Here is an 18,110-nt window from a genome sequence, read left to right on the forward strand (position 1 = left end):
GATTAATCGATGAATCGGATAAAAAACAAAAAAGCATTAATTTACATCAACTCAATACATACATACATACTTGTTGTTTTAGTTAATAGTTGTGTAAAAGTAACTCAAAGAGCAGATACAGACACCACACACACACACACACACTTGAAGCTTATTCATTAAATTATTACCATCATTGTAGTAAGTGCAAGTTAAGTTCATTTGTACACCACTTTTAAACACAGCTTAAGATGACTAAGTGCTATAAAAGAACTTTAAAATGAAATTAAAAAACACACAAATATATATGTCAACAATAACTGATATGGGACAAAGCACAGAATATATATATATATATATATATATATATATATATATATATATATATATATATATATATATATATATATATATATATATATATATAACAATAGATTGAAAAATTAATGGGCCAAAAAAGGCGAGTGAATAAAAACGTGTCTTTAGTCCTGCTTTACTACTGTTATTAACGAGCTAACGCTAGCTTGTCATGCTAGTCAGCTGGATAACGAGTAAACACCACACCAGCACCAGAAAAGGGACGTTACGTTCCTCACTTCAAAACGGAACAAAAGTAGGATTGTGTAGTGACTTTATCCTGCTGTTGAACTCCCTTCCTCCTCATCAAGGACTCCAACATGTTTACGTTTTAGGTGCTGAATCGTCACCGTGGTGCGCCCGTGCCATGACGTGTCGCTTTTTCTTATCTTGCAATTAACACGTTTTTGATTTATTTAGTGTGAATGCTCCCACACCTTGGATGACTTAGGTCTGATTTCTCTGCCTCCGCCATGTGTTTCAGAACAACGTTAAGGGTCCGGTCTCTCTCCGTATTTCCTCTACCCCCGCTCTGCTCTTTTTTTCTTCTCTTTCGCTCCACGCTGCTCCGCACCGCACGGCACTCAACTCAATTGCAATCTCCGCGACTGAGTGGCGTGTCGCGCGACACAACGAATCGATAATGAAATTCGTTGCCAACTTTTTTAATAATCGAATTTTATCGATTTTATCGATTCGTTGTTGCAGCCCTAAAAAATATATATATATATATATATATATATATATATATATATATATATATATATATATAAAAATTAATTAATTAATATATATATAAATAAAAATATATATATAAATAAAGAAATATATATAAATAAATAAAATATAGATATAAATGAATTAAATAAAATATATATATATATATATATATATATATATATATATATATATAAATAAAGAAATATATATATAAATAAAGAAATATATATAGATATAAATAAATTAAATAAAATATATATATATATAAATAAAAAAAAAAATATAAATAAAAAATATATATATAAATAAATTAATATAAATAAATTAATATAAATTAATATATATATAAATTAATTTATATATATATATATATATATATAAATAAATATATATAAATAAATATATATATATATATAAATAAATTAATATATATAAATATAAATAAATTAATATATATAAATTAATTAATATATATATAAATAAATTAATATATATATATATAAATAAAATATATATATATAAATAAAATATATATAAATAAATAATATATAATAAATATATATAAATAAAATAATATATATATATATAAATAAAATATATATATATATATAAATAAAATATTATATATATATATAAATAAAATAATATATATATAAATAAAATAATATATATATAAAAATAAAATAATATATATATATATATATATATAAATAAAATAATATATATATATATATATATATATATATACATATAAATAAAAAATATATATATAAATAAATTAATATATATATATAAATAAATTAATATATATATATAAATAAATTAATATATATATATAAATAAATTAATATATATATATAAATAAATTAATATATATATATATATAAATAAATTAATATATATATATAAATAAATTAATATATATATAAATAAATTAATATATATATAAATAAATTAATATATATATAAATAAATTAATATATATATATAAATAAATTAATATATATATAAATAAATTAATATATATATATATATATATATAAAAGCAGTTGCATAACAATAACATAATCACAATATATGTTTAAAAACAAGAAAATTGTCAAACCTGCTACCCTTGGACATTCCCAATACAGCCTATAATACTTTTTGAGGTTTGATCAATAAACATACTTGGTAAGAAATATATATATAATAATTTACATCTTGACCCAATGTAACATAAACATATGTTAAAATAGTCTTTGGCAAGCGTTAGCATGTGCCTCATTAAAAACTAGTACAAACACAACTGTATTTGATAACACCTAACTGATATCTACACATCTGTCTGTGTTGAGCATAGCCTCTTAAGCCTGGGACACACCACCCCGACATCAGAGAACTAGTGGCGGCGAAGGCCGGCACCTCATCTATGTCTTGGGAAAAAAATGCACTTAAACACATGGCGAAGACGACAGCCACAGCCAAGTATGTTCTGTGCCTGCATGAGAGGAAATAATTCTCCATACCAGCAGGCGGGGCTAGTCTGTATTAGTCATTTAAAAAAAAGGATATAAAACCGGATATAAACATTTTTTAGTTAGTTTAGTTTAGCTAGTTAGCTAGGGGACTCCAGGTATAGGACATTATTCTAATTTGCTTATTTTGTAATGTTACCAATATACCTATACAAGTAGTTTTGTATCTCGTAGGTTTTCCCTCTTATGGACATAATGTACAAAAAGAGATATTCAAATAGTTCAAATAGTCAAAAGGTAGTCAAATGAGAAGCTTCTGTTTGTGCCTTTTTGCTTGCTTGCGTTTGCTTGCTTGCCTCACTTCCATTTTTGTTGCTGACCAGCCAATCGGAGTGATTCCTTTCATTGATGTTCAACATGCTGAATCAGCGGGAAAAAAGCTGACGAAGGTTGACTAGTGCCAACGGTACGGGACAACGGACACTGACCGACGGCCCAACTTTGGCTGACGGCTGTACGTTGGGTTAGTTTGTCAGAACTTTTACCTTGAACCAGATCTGGATCTTGATCTCCTGCCATAGCCTCTGTGTCTGCCCTCCCGCCTCATAGAGGAGTCCTCTCTTGAATTTCCCTATTAGACAATGATGAGATAACAACTTTATTTTTCCAAAATGAAAGAGTAGAGGGTTCCAGGTACACATTTAAAGAACGTACACTACAGTCTGAAATTCAAATGTGGCAAAACACAGAAACATGTCTGCCAATTGAGGTAGCATGGCATTGACTTTTTTTTTTTTTTTTTTTTCAAAACTGTCATGCACCAAAAGGTGCCCATCCCACATGGGCTTACGGGACACTAACTAAACTAGAGAAATAACATACTGGGAGTGAAAGAACAAATGATACACTTTCATGCATATCAAAGCAAATATAAAACACAATCCTTCTCCTTAGACATTACAGCTATAAAACATAACTTAAGCACTTAAGTGTGTTTGTACTAGGGACAAAAACAAACTTATGGAAAAACATTCAATGCAAAGACAGTGAAACTTGAGCTTAAAGCTGAAAGTGTTCTCTCACTGGAGAGACATTAAATCACCCATATTATGCTCATTTTCAGGTTCATAATTGTATTTTAAGGTTGTACCAGAATAGGTTTACATGGTTTAATTTTCAAAAAACACCATATTTGTGTTGTACTGCAGTGCTCTCTCTCACTGCTGCAGATCCTCTTTTCAGCTGGTCTCTGTTTTAGCTACAGAGTGAGACCTCTTTTCTTCTTCTTCTTCTGTACTATCTTTGATTGCACTCGCACATGCGCAGTAGCTCAGATGTAGATCATGTCAGCTAGCTAGCTCCATAGACAGTAAAAGAAAGGCTGTTTCTACAACTTTGGTCAGTTACAAGGCAGGATTAGCTGGGAGACTTCTAAATGAGGGCGCACATGTAAGTAGTTCTTTTGTAGATTATGGTGAACTTGTGTGTGTTGTAGCAGTGCTTTGCTATTGAGAACGAGGTAGCATGCTAACGCTACGAGCTAATGGTTTTGGTTAGCCAGCTCGTTTCGGCTTGTGATGTCACAAGCCGTGCCGATTTTGAACAGCTCACCCAGAGACTGAAGGCAGGACACATTCAGAAGCCGTATCTCACTCTAAACAGCATGGATGGATTTTTTTCAAAGTCTGTATGTGTGTGGAAGCACCAGAGACACAACATAACACCCCAAATCCCAGAAAAAGTGTTTTTTTCATAATATGGGCACTTTAAATCCGGTTAAACTAAACTGGGTTTCAAGATTTACCCGTGAGTGTGAATTAGCCTCATTTAAGGAACGGTATCCATCGAGCATCATATGATGTTCACCATGGCTCATTCCTCCGCCGTGCTAAGGGATGACAAAGAGACAGCCACACGAGACAGTTCAAAAGCAGTTAGCACAGGTGCATTGATCACAGTACATTTTAATTGAAGCACCAAACATTTGATCCTTCCCATCCATTTGAAGGATACATCTCTTTTTTTTTGTGGCCATTTTTAGGCCTTTGTTTTTACAGGACAGATGAAGACATGAAAGGGGAGAGAGAGAGGGGGAATGACATGCAGCAAAGGGCCGCAGGTCGGAGTCGAACCCACGGCCGCTGCGTCAAGGAGTAAACCTCTATATATGTGCGCCTGCTCTACCAACTGAGCTAACCGGCCACTGCATATATCATTTTAACTATACATCTGGCTTGACACCACAGAGCATAATGATAAAAACACAATTTGCTTCAATTGATTTGTGGACAGCATGATGGTATTATACTAGAGTTGCTATATTTGAGAGTTAGTTGAGTAATTATATAATGTAGTTATAATTGAATACCTCTATGCCACCAGTCTGTCCCGTCATGTGTGGATGAACATTCTCTGCGTTGGACATCTGACCAGGATATTGGTTAAACACATTTTCAGGAATGCCTCTGTCATGACAAAATATACACACATAGTTTGGGAATTACAAACCTACAAAGACAATAAAATACATTGGAAATAAATATAATCTAAACAATTATAACTGTAGGCCTTTTTCACACCAGACATTTTGACATGTCAAGCAAGAAACGCGCAGATCTGTGGTTAATAACATTAATAAGGTCTATATTCATTTTAGGTCACATTTATATACAACTGTTGAACCAGAATTTACAAACTGCTTATCATGTGTGAACCTCACTGAATCTGTGTGTGGATATTTTTGAGACTGCCCTGCCGAGGCTCAAATCACAAATGCATTTTTTTTTTTTTTTTTCAATGGGGAATTATCTGTAGCCAATCAAATGAATCCTTCCCTCTTAGCCAATCACGTAAGTGAAGATTCAAGGGACGACTAAGTGGGAAAAGGCAAATAATAGAACAGTTACAACAGTCTGGTAAGTTCAGAAAAATACATCACTTTACTGTAATGCAGCCTTTAAAACCAGAAAAAGACAACACTTATGTCATATTACGATATCCAAAATCTAAGACAATATCTAGTCTCATCTCACGATATCGATATAATATCGATATATTGCCCAGCTCTATTAAAAATGCTGTATGTCATCCTCCCAGTTACTAATGAAGTGTTTCCCAAATGTTGTTTATTTGTGGTGGCCCACCACAATATCAACATTGACAGCCACATATTGATTTGCCATTATTTTTTTACTATTTTAAACAAGTAATATTATTTTACTATTTTAAATAAGTAAAATCATATTCAATTGTAGAGCTGACATAGAGACATATATATTCTCTGCTTGGAATAATCATTTCTGTATAGTATGGTTTTTCCCAGTTAAATTCCCTGGTTATACACTCTTTAAAAGGTCCCATGGCATGAAAAATGTCACTTTATGAGGTTTTTCAACATTAATGTGAGTTCCCCCAGCCTTCCTATGGTCCCCCAGTGGCTAGAAAGGGTGATAGGTATAAACCGAGCCCTGGGTATCCTGATATATATATATATATATATATATATATATATATATATATATAAAAGTTTAACTACCGGACACAAGATGCCTTTTGCTTCACTAAAAAGCCCATTCTCGTGCCATTCGCCGTGGAGGCTTCAAGTTTCCACATCCTATTTGTTTGAGTTGCAAACTGGAAAAGGATTGACTTCCAAAGTCATTGCAATTTCACAAAATTCTCTTGTACGTACAAGAAGTAAACTGAGATTTGAAGAGAGCAAAAGAGAGACTTTCCCCCCTTCATTACATGAATGTGAAAACAGCTGTCTAGTGTCTGGACAGCCAAGTCCCGCACAATGACGGTAAAACATCAAAGTAAAGAAACAATAAGCAAAACACATTTTTGAGTGGAGGGGGACTTCAATCTGATCTCAACTCCAGACAAAAAAAGTAACAATTTCAAAATATTTACATGATAGTAACTGGAGAAGCACACTGATTGATTGACATTGATCACATTTTATCTTAGTGAACTAAAATCTGGCAACAACAGAGTCAGTATAGGACGTAACATCTATTTTGACACTTAACAGCTGATTGAAAACATCAGCGAATTTATTACTACACGTTAGCAGCAATGATTGCAAACAATGAATTTTCAGCTTTCAAAAGGTAAAATACATTGTACCTGCAATGGTGTGATATATGCTACATGCTTTGAAGTCCAAATGATGCTGTGCTGTTGTTACTGCACTTTGATACAAATTCTATGAAGCAGCATAAATAGAGTTTATGAGACTCACTGTGACTGGGTACTGCCTTCTTTAGCCATCAAATCCTCAGGTTCATCGTCATAGTCAAATCGGTCAAGGAGTTTCTGAGGAAATATATATACATTACACAGTTAGGGAACGGTTCAACACAAGCAAAAGCTACAACACAAACACAAAAGCTACAACAGAAACATAAGCTTTTGTGTTGCGTTGTGGCTTTTGGGTTTGTGTTGTGGCATTTGTGTTGTAGCTTTTATGTTTGTGTTGTGGCTTTTGCATTTGTGTTGTGGCTTTTGCGTTTGTGTTGTAGCTTTTGTGTTTGTGTTGTAGCTTTTGTGTTTGTGTTGTAGCTTTTGTGTTTGTGCTGTGGCTTTTGTATTTGTGTTGAATCTCCTCGGCCACCATAAATTTGTATACGATCAGAGACGGTTGTGTAGTGACACAGCTATTCTATTACCTCGGCTAAAGAGCTCTTCTTTTCAGTGTGTGCACTGTATGGGTTGAGCTGGGCCACAGGCATCTGCGGTGGGCTTGGTATGTTGTTTGCGATGGTGGCTGTCAGGTTCTTATCTGCCTGCTGGAAGTTCTGGAGCATTCTCTGCAGCTAGAGGAGGGAGAGTGTCAGCATTTAAACACAGTTTTTACCTGCCATGATCCAGAACTGACAGAGCACTTAGACCAATGTCTTGCTTACCTCTTGACCATGCGGGGACTGAAAAAGCTGTGCCACAGCAGCTAAGGCATCAGGACTGGGTACCTTAGGCACAGCAGGGACAACTGAGGCACTAGTGACAGGAAGCTGTGTCTCTGGTTGGGCGTCAGCGGGAACTGTTCAGATACAAGAAAAAGATTGACGTCTTTACATAATATTGAATGCAGTTCATCAAACAGTGGACAAATTCTGATTCTTTCCTTTACTTCCAGGCAACAGTCGAGCGCATTGTTACAAACGTTGCACAAAGACAATGATATTAACTTCTCTACCTTCGAGTGCAGGGGCAGGTACAATAGCGCCATTGGCCATATCCATCAGAGGCTGAATGATGCCCATGTCGAACACACCATTCTTCTGCCACAGATTCAAGACTCGGATAATTTTGCTCTGAAAAAGAAAAAAAAGGCAATTCCACCCTTGAGATATTACTTATTATCAATCATTGTGATTAGATGAAATACCAAAAGCACAAACAAGGAGTACCTTATCATCCTCTGGACAACAGTACAGGTTTTGGAAGGTATCTGTAAAGTTCTTTAAGAATCTTGCCGCAAATACATCCTTGTCAACACCAAACTGATGCCGTGACTGTCGAACAATGGAGTCCACCACATACAAACCCGGGACTTTTAGTTCTGGCTTGCACTATTGAAAACACACACAAAATAAACAACAATGTATTCCTATTGTCTAATTGCTTTTGTAAAATGCACTTTGAACTCAAATGTTGAATATAGCGTACAGTAAGAGGCTCAATAGTACGTACCTTCTTGATGAACTTTTCAACAATCTGGACAACATGTTTGTAAAGCTAATAAAAGACAAAAAAACAGCATCAGTTATCGTATAATAGATTATTATTAATTCCCATTAACTACAGGATTTCTGTAATCAGTCAAATAAGCATCACATTGGCTACGTTCAGACTGCAGGCAAAAGTGGTGCCTCTCACAGCTCAAGCCCGCTTGAGTCAGAGCACCTTATCATGCATTTTTATTGTTGGTTTATTGTTGTGCAATAAAAACCACAAAATCTGTTTATTTCTCATATTTGTTTATTTAGTAATTGATTTTGAATGTTGTCAGGCATGGATGGTTGCTCAGATGCTTTTTCAAAACGGGCGCGAACATTAATAAGTCCTTTGACTTGGTTCAGACGCATTTTCTTCTTAAGGTTTACAAATCCTTGGAGGTGTGGAGTACCGTTGTCTCCCACTTCTTTTCCTACGATGGCATATTCCGCGAAGTCGTCGGTTACATTCTCCTTTATTTTCTTTATATCGTCCTCTGTATAGTTCTATAGTGTGAAGCACCACCTTTTGTGTGGACTATCGCGTTTAGGAGGCATGGTTCCTAGGTGGTGCCTGGTGCCGAGGTGGCTGGTAATACTAACCACCACCTCGGTACCTCTGTTCTTATTCTATTTTTACAGGAAGAGGCGGACCATGGCGCTTTTCTGATTTTTTTCAATGTGGCCGCAGTGTGAACAACCAAGGCGGATTTGATGCGACATTTACGTTAATCTACATCGACATTTGTCACAATTATGCGCCGGCGGGAGTTAGCCCAAGACACAGACAGTAAAATTAAAAACTTGACTAGGCCTACAACATGGAGAACAGTGATGGAGCACGTCAATGGAGGGAGAAGGAGCTGTTAGACCTAATTAGTGTATGCTCATTAATGTTACGGCTGCCGTTACACAAACATTTTGAAATAAAAGCGAAAATGCTTACTTCCTCCATAACCTCCCTAACTTCAGTTCAACAGCGTGCTGCGTCTGATGTCATTGTTCTTTTGATCATGCGGGTCAATTCGAAACCGCAAACAGTTCACACTGGAATCTGATATAGGCCACATTTTAAAAGGTAACGTGAACAGCCAAACAAAAAACGGATCTGAGCAAAAAATCCGAATTAAGCATCAAGACTTGCGGTGTGAACGTAGCCATTGTCTGGAATCAAATAGTGAATAACCTGCCATCTTTAAATTAGATGGTTTTCATCTGACATTAAATATCCAGGACTCCAAGTTCTTTAAAATGTCACCCAACCACACAATATCACATTAACCAGCCATGTTCAGTTCATTGATGTCTTTGGAAATATCATATCCCAGAAAAGGATTGGGCTTATTTTAAATCTGGATAGACTTACATCCTTCACTTCTTCTTCACTGCTTATTAATCTATGCAAAAACTTTGGATTTTTGCACGATGATCATGAAAGATAGCAATATCTAAGACATAAATTGTCTTTACTCAATGTTTACTGCATATTACAAAACCCATAGTGGATCCAACCACAAGTCACAATGCTTTGTATTCACTTTACCTTGATAGCTTTGATGGCTGATTTTGTCACAGACATCATCTTAGCACGGGATATTGGAGGCTTCATGTCAATCATGGAGAACAACTGATCAGAAAAGAATAACACCAGTTAATCAAAAAAGAAAAAAATACTATTAAACAATAGCATTGGAAAACATAGCGCCCTGCTTTATATACAAAATAGGCAACACAGACACCGCTGTGACACGGACAGTAACATACAGCATACAACATACATTTCCCACTAGTAGGTAATAGAGAATTCCGTAAAAGCAAACTCTAAATATGGCTAAGAAAATACATAGCTTTAATTAGATTTTTTATTTTTCATAACCTACACATCCACACGGACTACCAGAGATGTATAGTAACGAAGTAGAACTACTTCACTACTGTACTTAAGTACTAAAAGGCTGTATCTGTACTCTATTGGAGTATTATTTTTTTCTCCTACTTCAGTACATATTTTCAATGACTTTAATACTTTTACTCCAAATACATTTTTTATGTGCTGCATCGTTACTGTTGGGGATTCCTCACACTACGGAGACTGTGTAGGTTACAGTGTGTGTAGTTATGGCTACGTTAGTTACGTATGCTAATTATCGCATTGTTTCTTTTCATTACGGCGGTCGCCTGTTCAGAAGTCAGAGACAATGTAAGTTTGTACTCTTTCTATTTAGCTATTGTTGCAGCAGATTAAACTATTCCTGAGTTGTTTCAGTCTGCAATGAGTACTGAATGTTAACCGTTTGACCCTGTGATGTGAAGCTGCTATAGGAGCTTTCCGACCGGAGGGATTTTTGCAGTTCTTAGAACTAAACGTTCCTAGAACACTTTTTTCGTCGTGTTCCGACAAAATTTGGGGATTTTTAAGTTCCTCTGGCCTCAGTAGCGTACTTTTTTAGCTCCTACTTCAAAGCAGGGTCTTTTTCCTTTTCCTAGGCAGAGGCGGGGTCTGTTCCGAGTATAATAAAGCCTTGTCTGTGTTGAGCAAAACATTACGTGAATTACTACGAGAATGGACGTGCATTTAATATAGGAAAAGTGCACAAGTATTAGCATCATTTGTTGTTGTTGTATGTGACGCTAAGGTCTAGTGACGATGCTATAAAGACCGTTGCCGTGCTTGCGTCAGTCCCTTACCCCTCCTACCAGTCCCTATGGCCACTTGGCCAGTGGGAATGCAAACGGGAAAAAAGATTTTGGGGGAGAGTAGTTCTTAGAACTGCTTAGAAGTGTACTTTTTAGAGGAAAAGTACAAGTACTATCTGGTCGGAAAGCACCTATTATCTGTATTTTGCTAGCTTGCTAACTTTCCACTGTTCATCACACCTGTTACTAGCTAATGTGTGATACGTTTTTGGGGGCTTTAATCGTTACTGTGCTGGAGAGGATGGTCATTTTACTTGCACAGTGTGATAATTGTACATTTTATTTCTGTATTTGTTAATAAGTGATTAATAACCCGCTATTATATCAGATAATAGTAGTTATAACAGCTGTGCCATTAATGTACCATTTTGGGGTTTATTTCAGAAACTTCCTTCATATATCCAGCAATGTACAGCTTGTGACTGCCTGTAACGCACCATCTTACTACCAAGTCAAAAGTTGAACTCCACCTGGTGACTCGTGCTCTCCGATAGGAGGCCTGGAAAAGCTAATACACATTATCCAGTATCCACAGGGTTAAAATCCCAACAGTTACAATTATAAAAATGTTACAAATCATTCCTTGTACTGCTGCTACAGCCAAAGGAATTTTGAGTGTCCTTTAGGCTAAACATTTGAAATAATATAAACAATATGATATTCAAACTTGTGACTGCTTTCTTTAATAACATAACAATACTTGTACTTTTACTTTCAGTACTTGAGTAGTACATTTTAAAATAAACTACTTGCAATACTTAAGTACAAAAAATGTTGAATACTCTAGCACTTCCACGTAAGTGTGGTGCTTAAAGAGCACTTCAACTTCTACTCAAGTCACTTTTTTGATAGAGCACTTGTACTTTTACTCAAGTAGAGGTGCAACGATGAATCGATTAGTTGTCAACTATTAAATTAATCGCCAACTATTTTGATAATCGATTAATTGTTTGAGTTATTTTTATATTAAAAAAAATAAGATTTCTCTGATTACAGCTTGTTAAATGTGAATATCTTCTAGTTTCTTCTCGCCTTTGTGACAGTAAACTGAAGATCTTTGAGTTTTGGACAAAATAAGACATTTGAGGACGTCCTCTTAGGCTTTGGGAAACACTGATCCACATTTTTCACCATGTTTTGACATTTTTATAGATCAAACAACTAATCGATTAATCGAGAAAATAATCGACAGATTAATCGACTATGAAAATAATCGTTAGTTGCAGCCCTATACTCAAGTCTGGGTCTCTAGTACTTTATACATGTCTGCGGACTACTTGACATGGGTAAATACAGATTGTCCCCATTCCCCCGAATTTTTTGTAACACGTCTTCTATGCAGAAAGAAAACCCTGACAGGATTTATGTTCTTTACTTAGGTTGTGAAGTTAACACAACTTAAACGCTATACGCATATTCAAGCATCTGTGATTGATATATAAGTGTATTAAGAGTAACGACCTCATATACAACGTGTATTAACTAGAGGTGTTGAAATTAATTAAATAATCTATGCATCGAATCGTGGACGTGGACAATGCTGCATTGATAATCGCCCGGGCCATAATCAATTATTTCTGTTTACATATTCTGGTATGTTTTGCACATTCAGGAAGTGCCATGTGCTCAGTGCTGTAGTTTTATGTATCCAATTTATTTAGTATTAGAGCACTGCAGAATGTTTTGTTTTTGAAGCTTGAAAAGCTATGAATTAAATATCCTGTATGGCTTTAATAGAAAAATGTATTTGACGCATCGTGATGCATCAAGATATCGAATCGAAGACATGACAATCGTAACCGAATTGGGAGATCAGTGAAGATTCACACCTCTAGTATTAACTCAGGTTCATCAACATGATGTGTAAGGTTAGCCAATTTGGGCCGTAACTGGATCTTGGATCTTAACAATATCAGGCACTTAACTTCAATAAGAATGTCTAAGAAATTGTAATATGAATGACCACTGGTCTTAATACATTTGACCAGTAGTTTAGTGAAGCCAATACCATGATTTATTTATGTGGTTTGGGTTATTTTATAAAGCGTCATAAGTTTTGAAAGCAGCACGCAGGTTAATATAGCACCTACTGCATTATGTCCCACCACATACATATATAAAAAACACAGCAAGGCAAGACGACAGTCCAGAGTCATCGGGTGGCAACAATACAATAACGTGTATTGATATGTTTAACTCATGCTGTTTTAGTAATCGTTAACAACGTTAAGTTAGCGTTACTCTAGCGTTCAAAATAAGCTACACGAGGGTTAACGTTGACCGTGCTAACATGGTGACTGAAAGGTAAAGTTAAAGACGTTATGTTTAATACGGATGGCAGAACCCAAATTATTCTATGGGATATAACGTGACGTTAGGGCTGCAGCCAATATTGTTATCCTAACATTAACATTACTGATGACAAGTCATCGTGGTCTCATTGGTGTAAGTTAATATTTATCTAGCTAGCTGGACACTGAAATCACAGGCCTTGCCAGGTTGACGTTAACGTAACAGGCGTTGAATTCGACTTAAGCTAACACTAGTGGCTAACGTTAACAGATTTACCCAGCATGCTACGTTTTAACAGACTAACGTAGCTACGTTTCCCAGTCAAAATAAACAACATCGGCTGTTTTAGTTGGATATAATTACCATAAGCTTAGCTATTAAACCGATGAGCTATCGTTAACGTAAACCAAATGACACTGTTTTAGCGTCAACATTAGCCTTCGGGTTTAGCTAGCTAGCTCTTTGGACTGGGCTAAACACGAGCAAACTTTACCTCCGTGTTGAACGCGTTCACTGCATCCATAATGGTTTGTTGTATTGAAAACCGGTTGACGAACGTTTCTATTTCGTTACTCTACTCAATCATAACCATGTGTGGTTATATAACGTTAGCTAACAACATAAACAACGACGTTGAAAGGCTCTATTTTGATTCTGATGTGGTCACATTGCTACTCTGAGCTCTGCTATGCTAGGAATTGCTAACGTTACTAGCTTTGCGGTTTCACGCAGTGCGCGTGCGTTTGATGTCACGGGGTAATGCTGCCTTCAATGTTATCGGAAAATTATCATTGCTTTTTTAAATTGACTTGAGAAATCATTTGGTCGTCTAAGGGAATGTAAGTCCAACAAATACAAGAGTCTTTTGGCGTTTTCCTCTGTCATGTATTGTAAAGATGTAGCAAAAAGCTTAAGTTCATTCTTCCAACCATTGATGTAGGGTTTGACCTTTAAATATTTGCACCTATGAATAAAATGTTTACAATGCTCAATCAAGTTATTTATCATAAGGATATTTTTTATATTTTTATTTATTTAGCTTTAATTGACATTTTGTTTAATTGTGTAGCAGTATATCTTTAGATTGAAGCCAGTATTGAAAAGACAGCCACAATTCATTAATCGGTTCACACTGAAAGAAAATATGTTTGACCGTCTATTCAGGAACACAAATAGAATTGGGAAGGGTAACATGTCTTATGAAAATACCTAATGAAGTCTGTTTGACAATGAGTGGTCCCAATGAGGTGCACCTTATTACATTATTATAGTAAATTACCGGTATTGTTATTACTTGGTAATTTTTATACAAGAGTTGATGGATATGTATACAAATGTAATGAATCATTAAATGTAACATTAATCATATAATATATAAAATGTAAAATTCTAGTTAACGTTTATTTTTAGTTTGGAAGTCCAGAGATAGCAAAGTGGAGGCGATATGTAATGGACTAAAAGACCCCTAGCATCTTATTTTATTTTTATTTTCTTTATTATGATTTGCTATATATATTGTCTCTACCTCAAAGCTGTAAACACGTTTTGGACAAATGTACTAACACATTGTGCCTTAATTGTTTGTATGACTGTTGTATAATAAAGAGTTAAAAAGAGTTGTTGTTTTTTTAAAATTGTGTTCCTGAATGTTTTTCATTATGTTTTTCCAAAACTGTATGGCTGCAGCCTGGAGCGTCCCATATTTGTCTGCAACCATAAATTGCTCTAGGTATAGAGTTATAATATTCGCTAACAAATGTCAACCAACGCTGATGCAGGTTTCATCAAATGTACGTTAACATCAGGGACACAACAATAACATCCAGAAATCAGCAAACTATATGTATGGCTAAAATTGTTACTTTAACAGTTTAAACGTTTTTCAATTGATTGCAACAAACGTGCCATAGGCGTCGATTTCGGTGTGGGGACAGTGGGGACGCGTACCTACCAGATTTCATCATGAGTCATTTTGTACCCACCACTTTTTTTTGAAAACCTCTAGCTCAATTTAGTTAAAAAAAAAAGTCCATAACACATATAATTCTTGAGCGACAGATGCAAAAAAAAATCTCTCTCTCTCTCTCTCTCTCTCTCTCTCTCTCTCTCTCTCTCTCTCTCTCTCTCTCTCTCTCTCTCTCTCTCTCTCTCTCTCTCTCTCTCTCTCTCTCTCTCTCTCTCTCCCTCCCTCCCTCTCTCTCTCTCTCTCTCTCTCTCGGGACATTCTGCTTAACGTGAAAAAGCTTAACGTGGTTTAATGTATGGTGTACCTAAACAACGATCAATCATCACCAAATTTCTCATGGCCATATCTTATAATGAACACTTAAGCCTGTCAAAAGAACTAAACCGAAATCCAACGATTAAGTTCTCACATTCCAACGATTAAGTTCTCACGATTAACATTTTCTTCTTCATTGGCGCCTATGGCGAGGAAAAAGCTTGTACCTAAACAATGATCAATGATTACCAAATGTCTCTCTCATATTGCTCATAACCACTGAAAACTGTCAAAAAATCAAATCTAACCAGAAATGTGGTGATAATTGGTCGTTGTTTAGGTACATTAAACCACGTTAAGCTTTTTCACATTATGACTTATAAAGCCCATGAGAACCGTGGGGAGTCAACCCACAGCCGCTCCGCTGCCCTGCTGAAAATGTGAAGCAGAAACGCGTCAGATGTCAGATAACGTCCATAATAATTGCACTTTGGGTTGGATTTTTTGACAGTTTTCAGTGGTTATGAGGAGCAATATGAGAGAGACATTTGGTAATCATTGATCATTGTTTACGTACATTAAACCACGTTTTTATTCATTAGCTACAGGACAGCGTCTTTCAAACATGACCTGCTCGAAAGAGAAAAAAAAAATTAATGCGTCATTGTACCCAGCACTTCTGGAAATGTACTTCCAAATTTGCGTCTCTGTCACCAACACATTTCAAACCAAACTGACGCCCATGAACTTACCCGTATCTCCATCTGGAAAATAATTCGATTTCGTATTTTTGACCCTCTGAACTTACCGTTGGACACGCCTCGGCATGAGACGAGACGGCATGAGACGGGACGGCTTGACATGGGACGCTCCAGGCTGCAGCCATACCCGCCTCTGTTTTTCTTGCAGCCTGTTGAATAGCTCTATCATGCACTCCTGTGGCCAAACCTGCACACTGCATGCATCTGCTGATATATACATACATACGACTGGAGTGGAGCGAGCACACAAACGTGGGTGTGGATCGGAGGGATCTTTCTCTAGGCTTGCTATCATTTTTCACTACCAACTTTTTGTAATGAGACAGCATTACTTCACTCCCAAAATGAGATGATGGCTGTAATCAAGAACTCAACCAGCGCTGTTCCCATTAAATGGGAATACTATTATGATTATCTTGATCCTGTAATTGTGGATGAGAGCAAGCTGAAATACAATAAATGTAAGTCTTTATGCATTATAGAATTTTTATATTTTTCTTCTTGTCTTAATTAAGAAAACCATATTCATCTTCCCTTTCAGACTCAATTGTTATAATACTTTGGATCGTTATGGCTGCTTTTGTGGGACTGCTCTTTCTCATTTTGAATCTAATGTCTCGCAGGGGAAACTTGCCAAGGTAAGTGGGATGCATGAGTCATCTTTCAAAGTCTAACTACCTTGAACGTTGGTATCAGTAAGTGGGTTTAGTAACTGAAACATTAAAACATTAAAGTATTAAATTAGACAAAAGCTACAAAGCTCTATTTTAATTTTAAAATATTCCTCTCCTGTTGTTGCAGGACTCGCAGATCCAAAAAAAAACGAGGTCACGACATGAATCTGAATGAGAGCACGCTTAATTGATGTGAAGAAAAAGGTTAAAAATTAAGGTGATGGACACAATTCAAAATCCAAATAAAAATGCAATGAATGATGTCAGAGAAAAGAAAGATTTGGATTAGAGGTTTCGAGACCGTGTGTAAAAATGCAATGCTTCTGTTTTCTTTCCATTTCATTAAATACCTACAAAGTGCAAAGCTACCATTACCATTTTTCACAATAGTTACAGTATGTAACTTTTATCCTGTGCTTTAACCTGCAGTGTGTGTACATGTGCCCCCTGCCCCAGATGTTAAAAGTACAAGGAGAGCACCAGTATATTATTGTGCTTCATCAAGAAGGCAGCGTTACTGCATTGAATCCAATTTCTTAAATTTAGTCGACAACACGTTTTGTTAGTTCACCACACATTTTCACATACAACTACACACTTTTTAAAGTGTTCATATTATGCTCATTTTCAGGTACATAATTATATTTTGAGGTTGTACCAGAATAGGTTTACATGGTTTAATTTTCAAAAAACACCATATTTTTGTTGTACTGCACATTGCTGCAGCTCCTCTTTTCACCCTGTGTGTTGAGCTCTCTGTTTTAGCTACAGAGTGAGACCTCTCACTGCTGTAACATCTTTGTTGGGAGTCGCACATGCTCAGTATCTAGGTAAGGACTACTAGCCAGTCAGAAGCAGAGTGTGAGGGCGTGCCTTGACAGTACCTAGGTAAGGACTACTAGCCAGTCAGAAGCAGAGTGTGAGGGCGTGCCCTGACAGTACCTAGGTAAGGACTACTAGCCAGTCAGAAGCAGAGTATGAGGGTGTGCCCTGACAGTACCTAGGTAAGGACTACTAGCCAGTCAGAAGCAGAGTGTGAGGGCGTGCCCTGACAGTACCTAGGTAAGGACTACTAGCCAGTCAGAAGCAGAGTATGAGGGCGTGCCCTGACAGTACCTAAGTAAGGACTACTAGCCAGTCAGAAGCAGAGTATGAGGGCGTACCATGCTAGCAGCTAGGTGAGCATTATAACGTGTGTTACAAAGTGACCACGTTTGTCTCTGAAGTAAAGGCTG

The 18,110-nt window shown here is 36.1% G+C and overlaps 1 protein-coding gene across 3 annotated transcripts in view; it reads right to left on the reverse strand.

The window, feature by feature from the left end:
• The window catches only part of LOC116048369 (SR-related and CTD-associated factor 4-like), a 42,491-nt gene extending 28,515 nt beyond the window's left edge, over nt 1-13,976 (reverse strand). For 2 of the 3 annotated variants that reach the window (XM_031297456.2, XM_031297455.2), the window contains exons 1-11: nt 13,713-13,976; nt 9,774-9,857; nt 8,208-8,252; nt 7,925-8,086; nt 7,711-7,828; nt 7,421-7,554; nt 7,184-7,330; nt 6,757-6,830; nt 4,882-4,978; nt 4,318-4,401; nt 3,059-3,144 (exon numbers count right to left, since the gene is read on the reverse strand). In XM_031297456.2, the coding sequence (XP_031153316.1) occupies nt 3,059-3,144; nt 4,318-4,401; nt 4,882-4,978; nt 6,757-6,830; nt 7,184-7,330; nt 7,421-7,554; nt 7,711-7,828; nt 7,925-8,086; nt 8,208-8,252; nt 9,774-9,857; nt 13,713-13,742 (1,061 nt within the window). In that variant the 5' untranslated portion in view covers nt 13,743-13,976. The remainder of the gene's footprint in view (nt 1-3,058; nt 3,145-4,317; nt 4,402-4,881; nt 4,979-6,756; nt 6,831-7,183; nt 7,331-7,420; nt 7,555-7,710; nt 7,829-7,924; nt 8,087-8,207; nt 8,253-9,773; nt 9,858-13,712) is intronic. The other variant, XM_031297457.2, reaches the window with a different exon arrangement.
• Between the last annotated feature and the right edge of the window lie 4,134 nt (nt 13,977-18,110).

The sequence above is a fragment of the Sander lucioperca genome, chromosome 5 (genome assembly GCF_008315115.2).
Source record: "Sander lucioperca isolate FBNREF2018 chromosome 5, SLUC_FBN_1.2, whole genome shotgun sequence".
NCBI lineage: Eukaryota > Metazoa > Chordata > Actinopteri > Perciformes > Percidae > Sander > Sander lucioperca.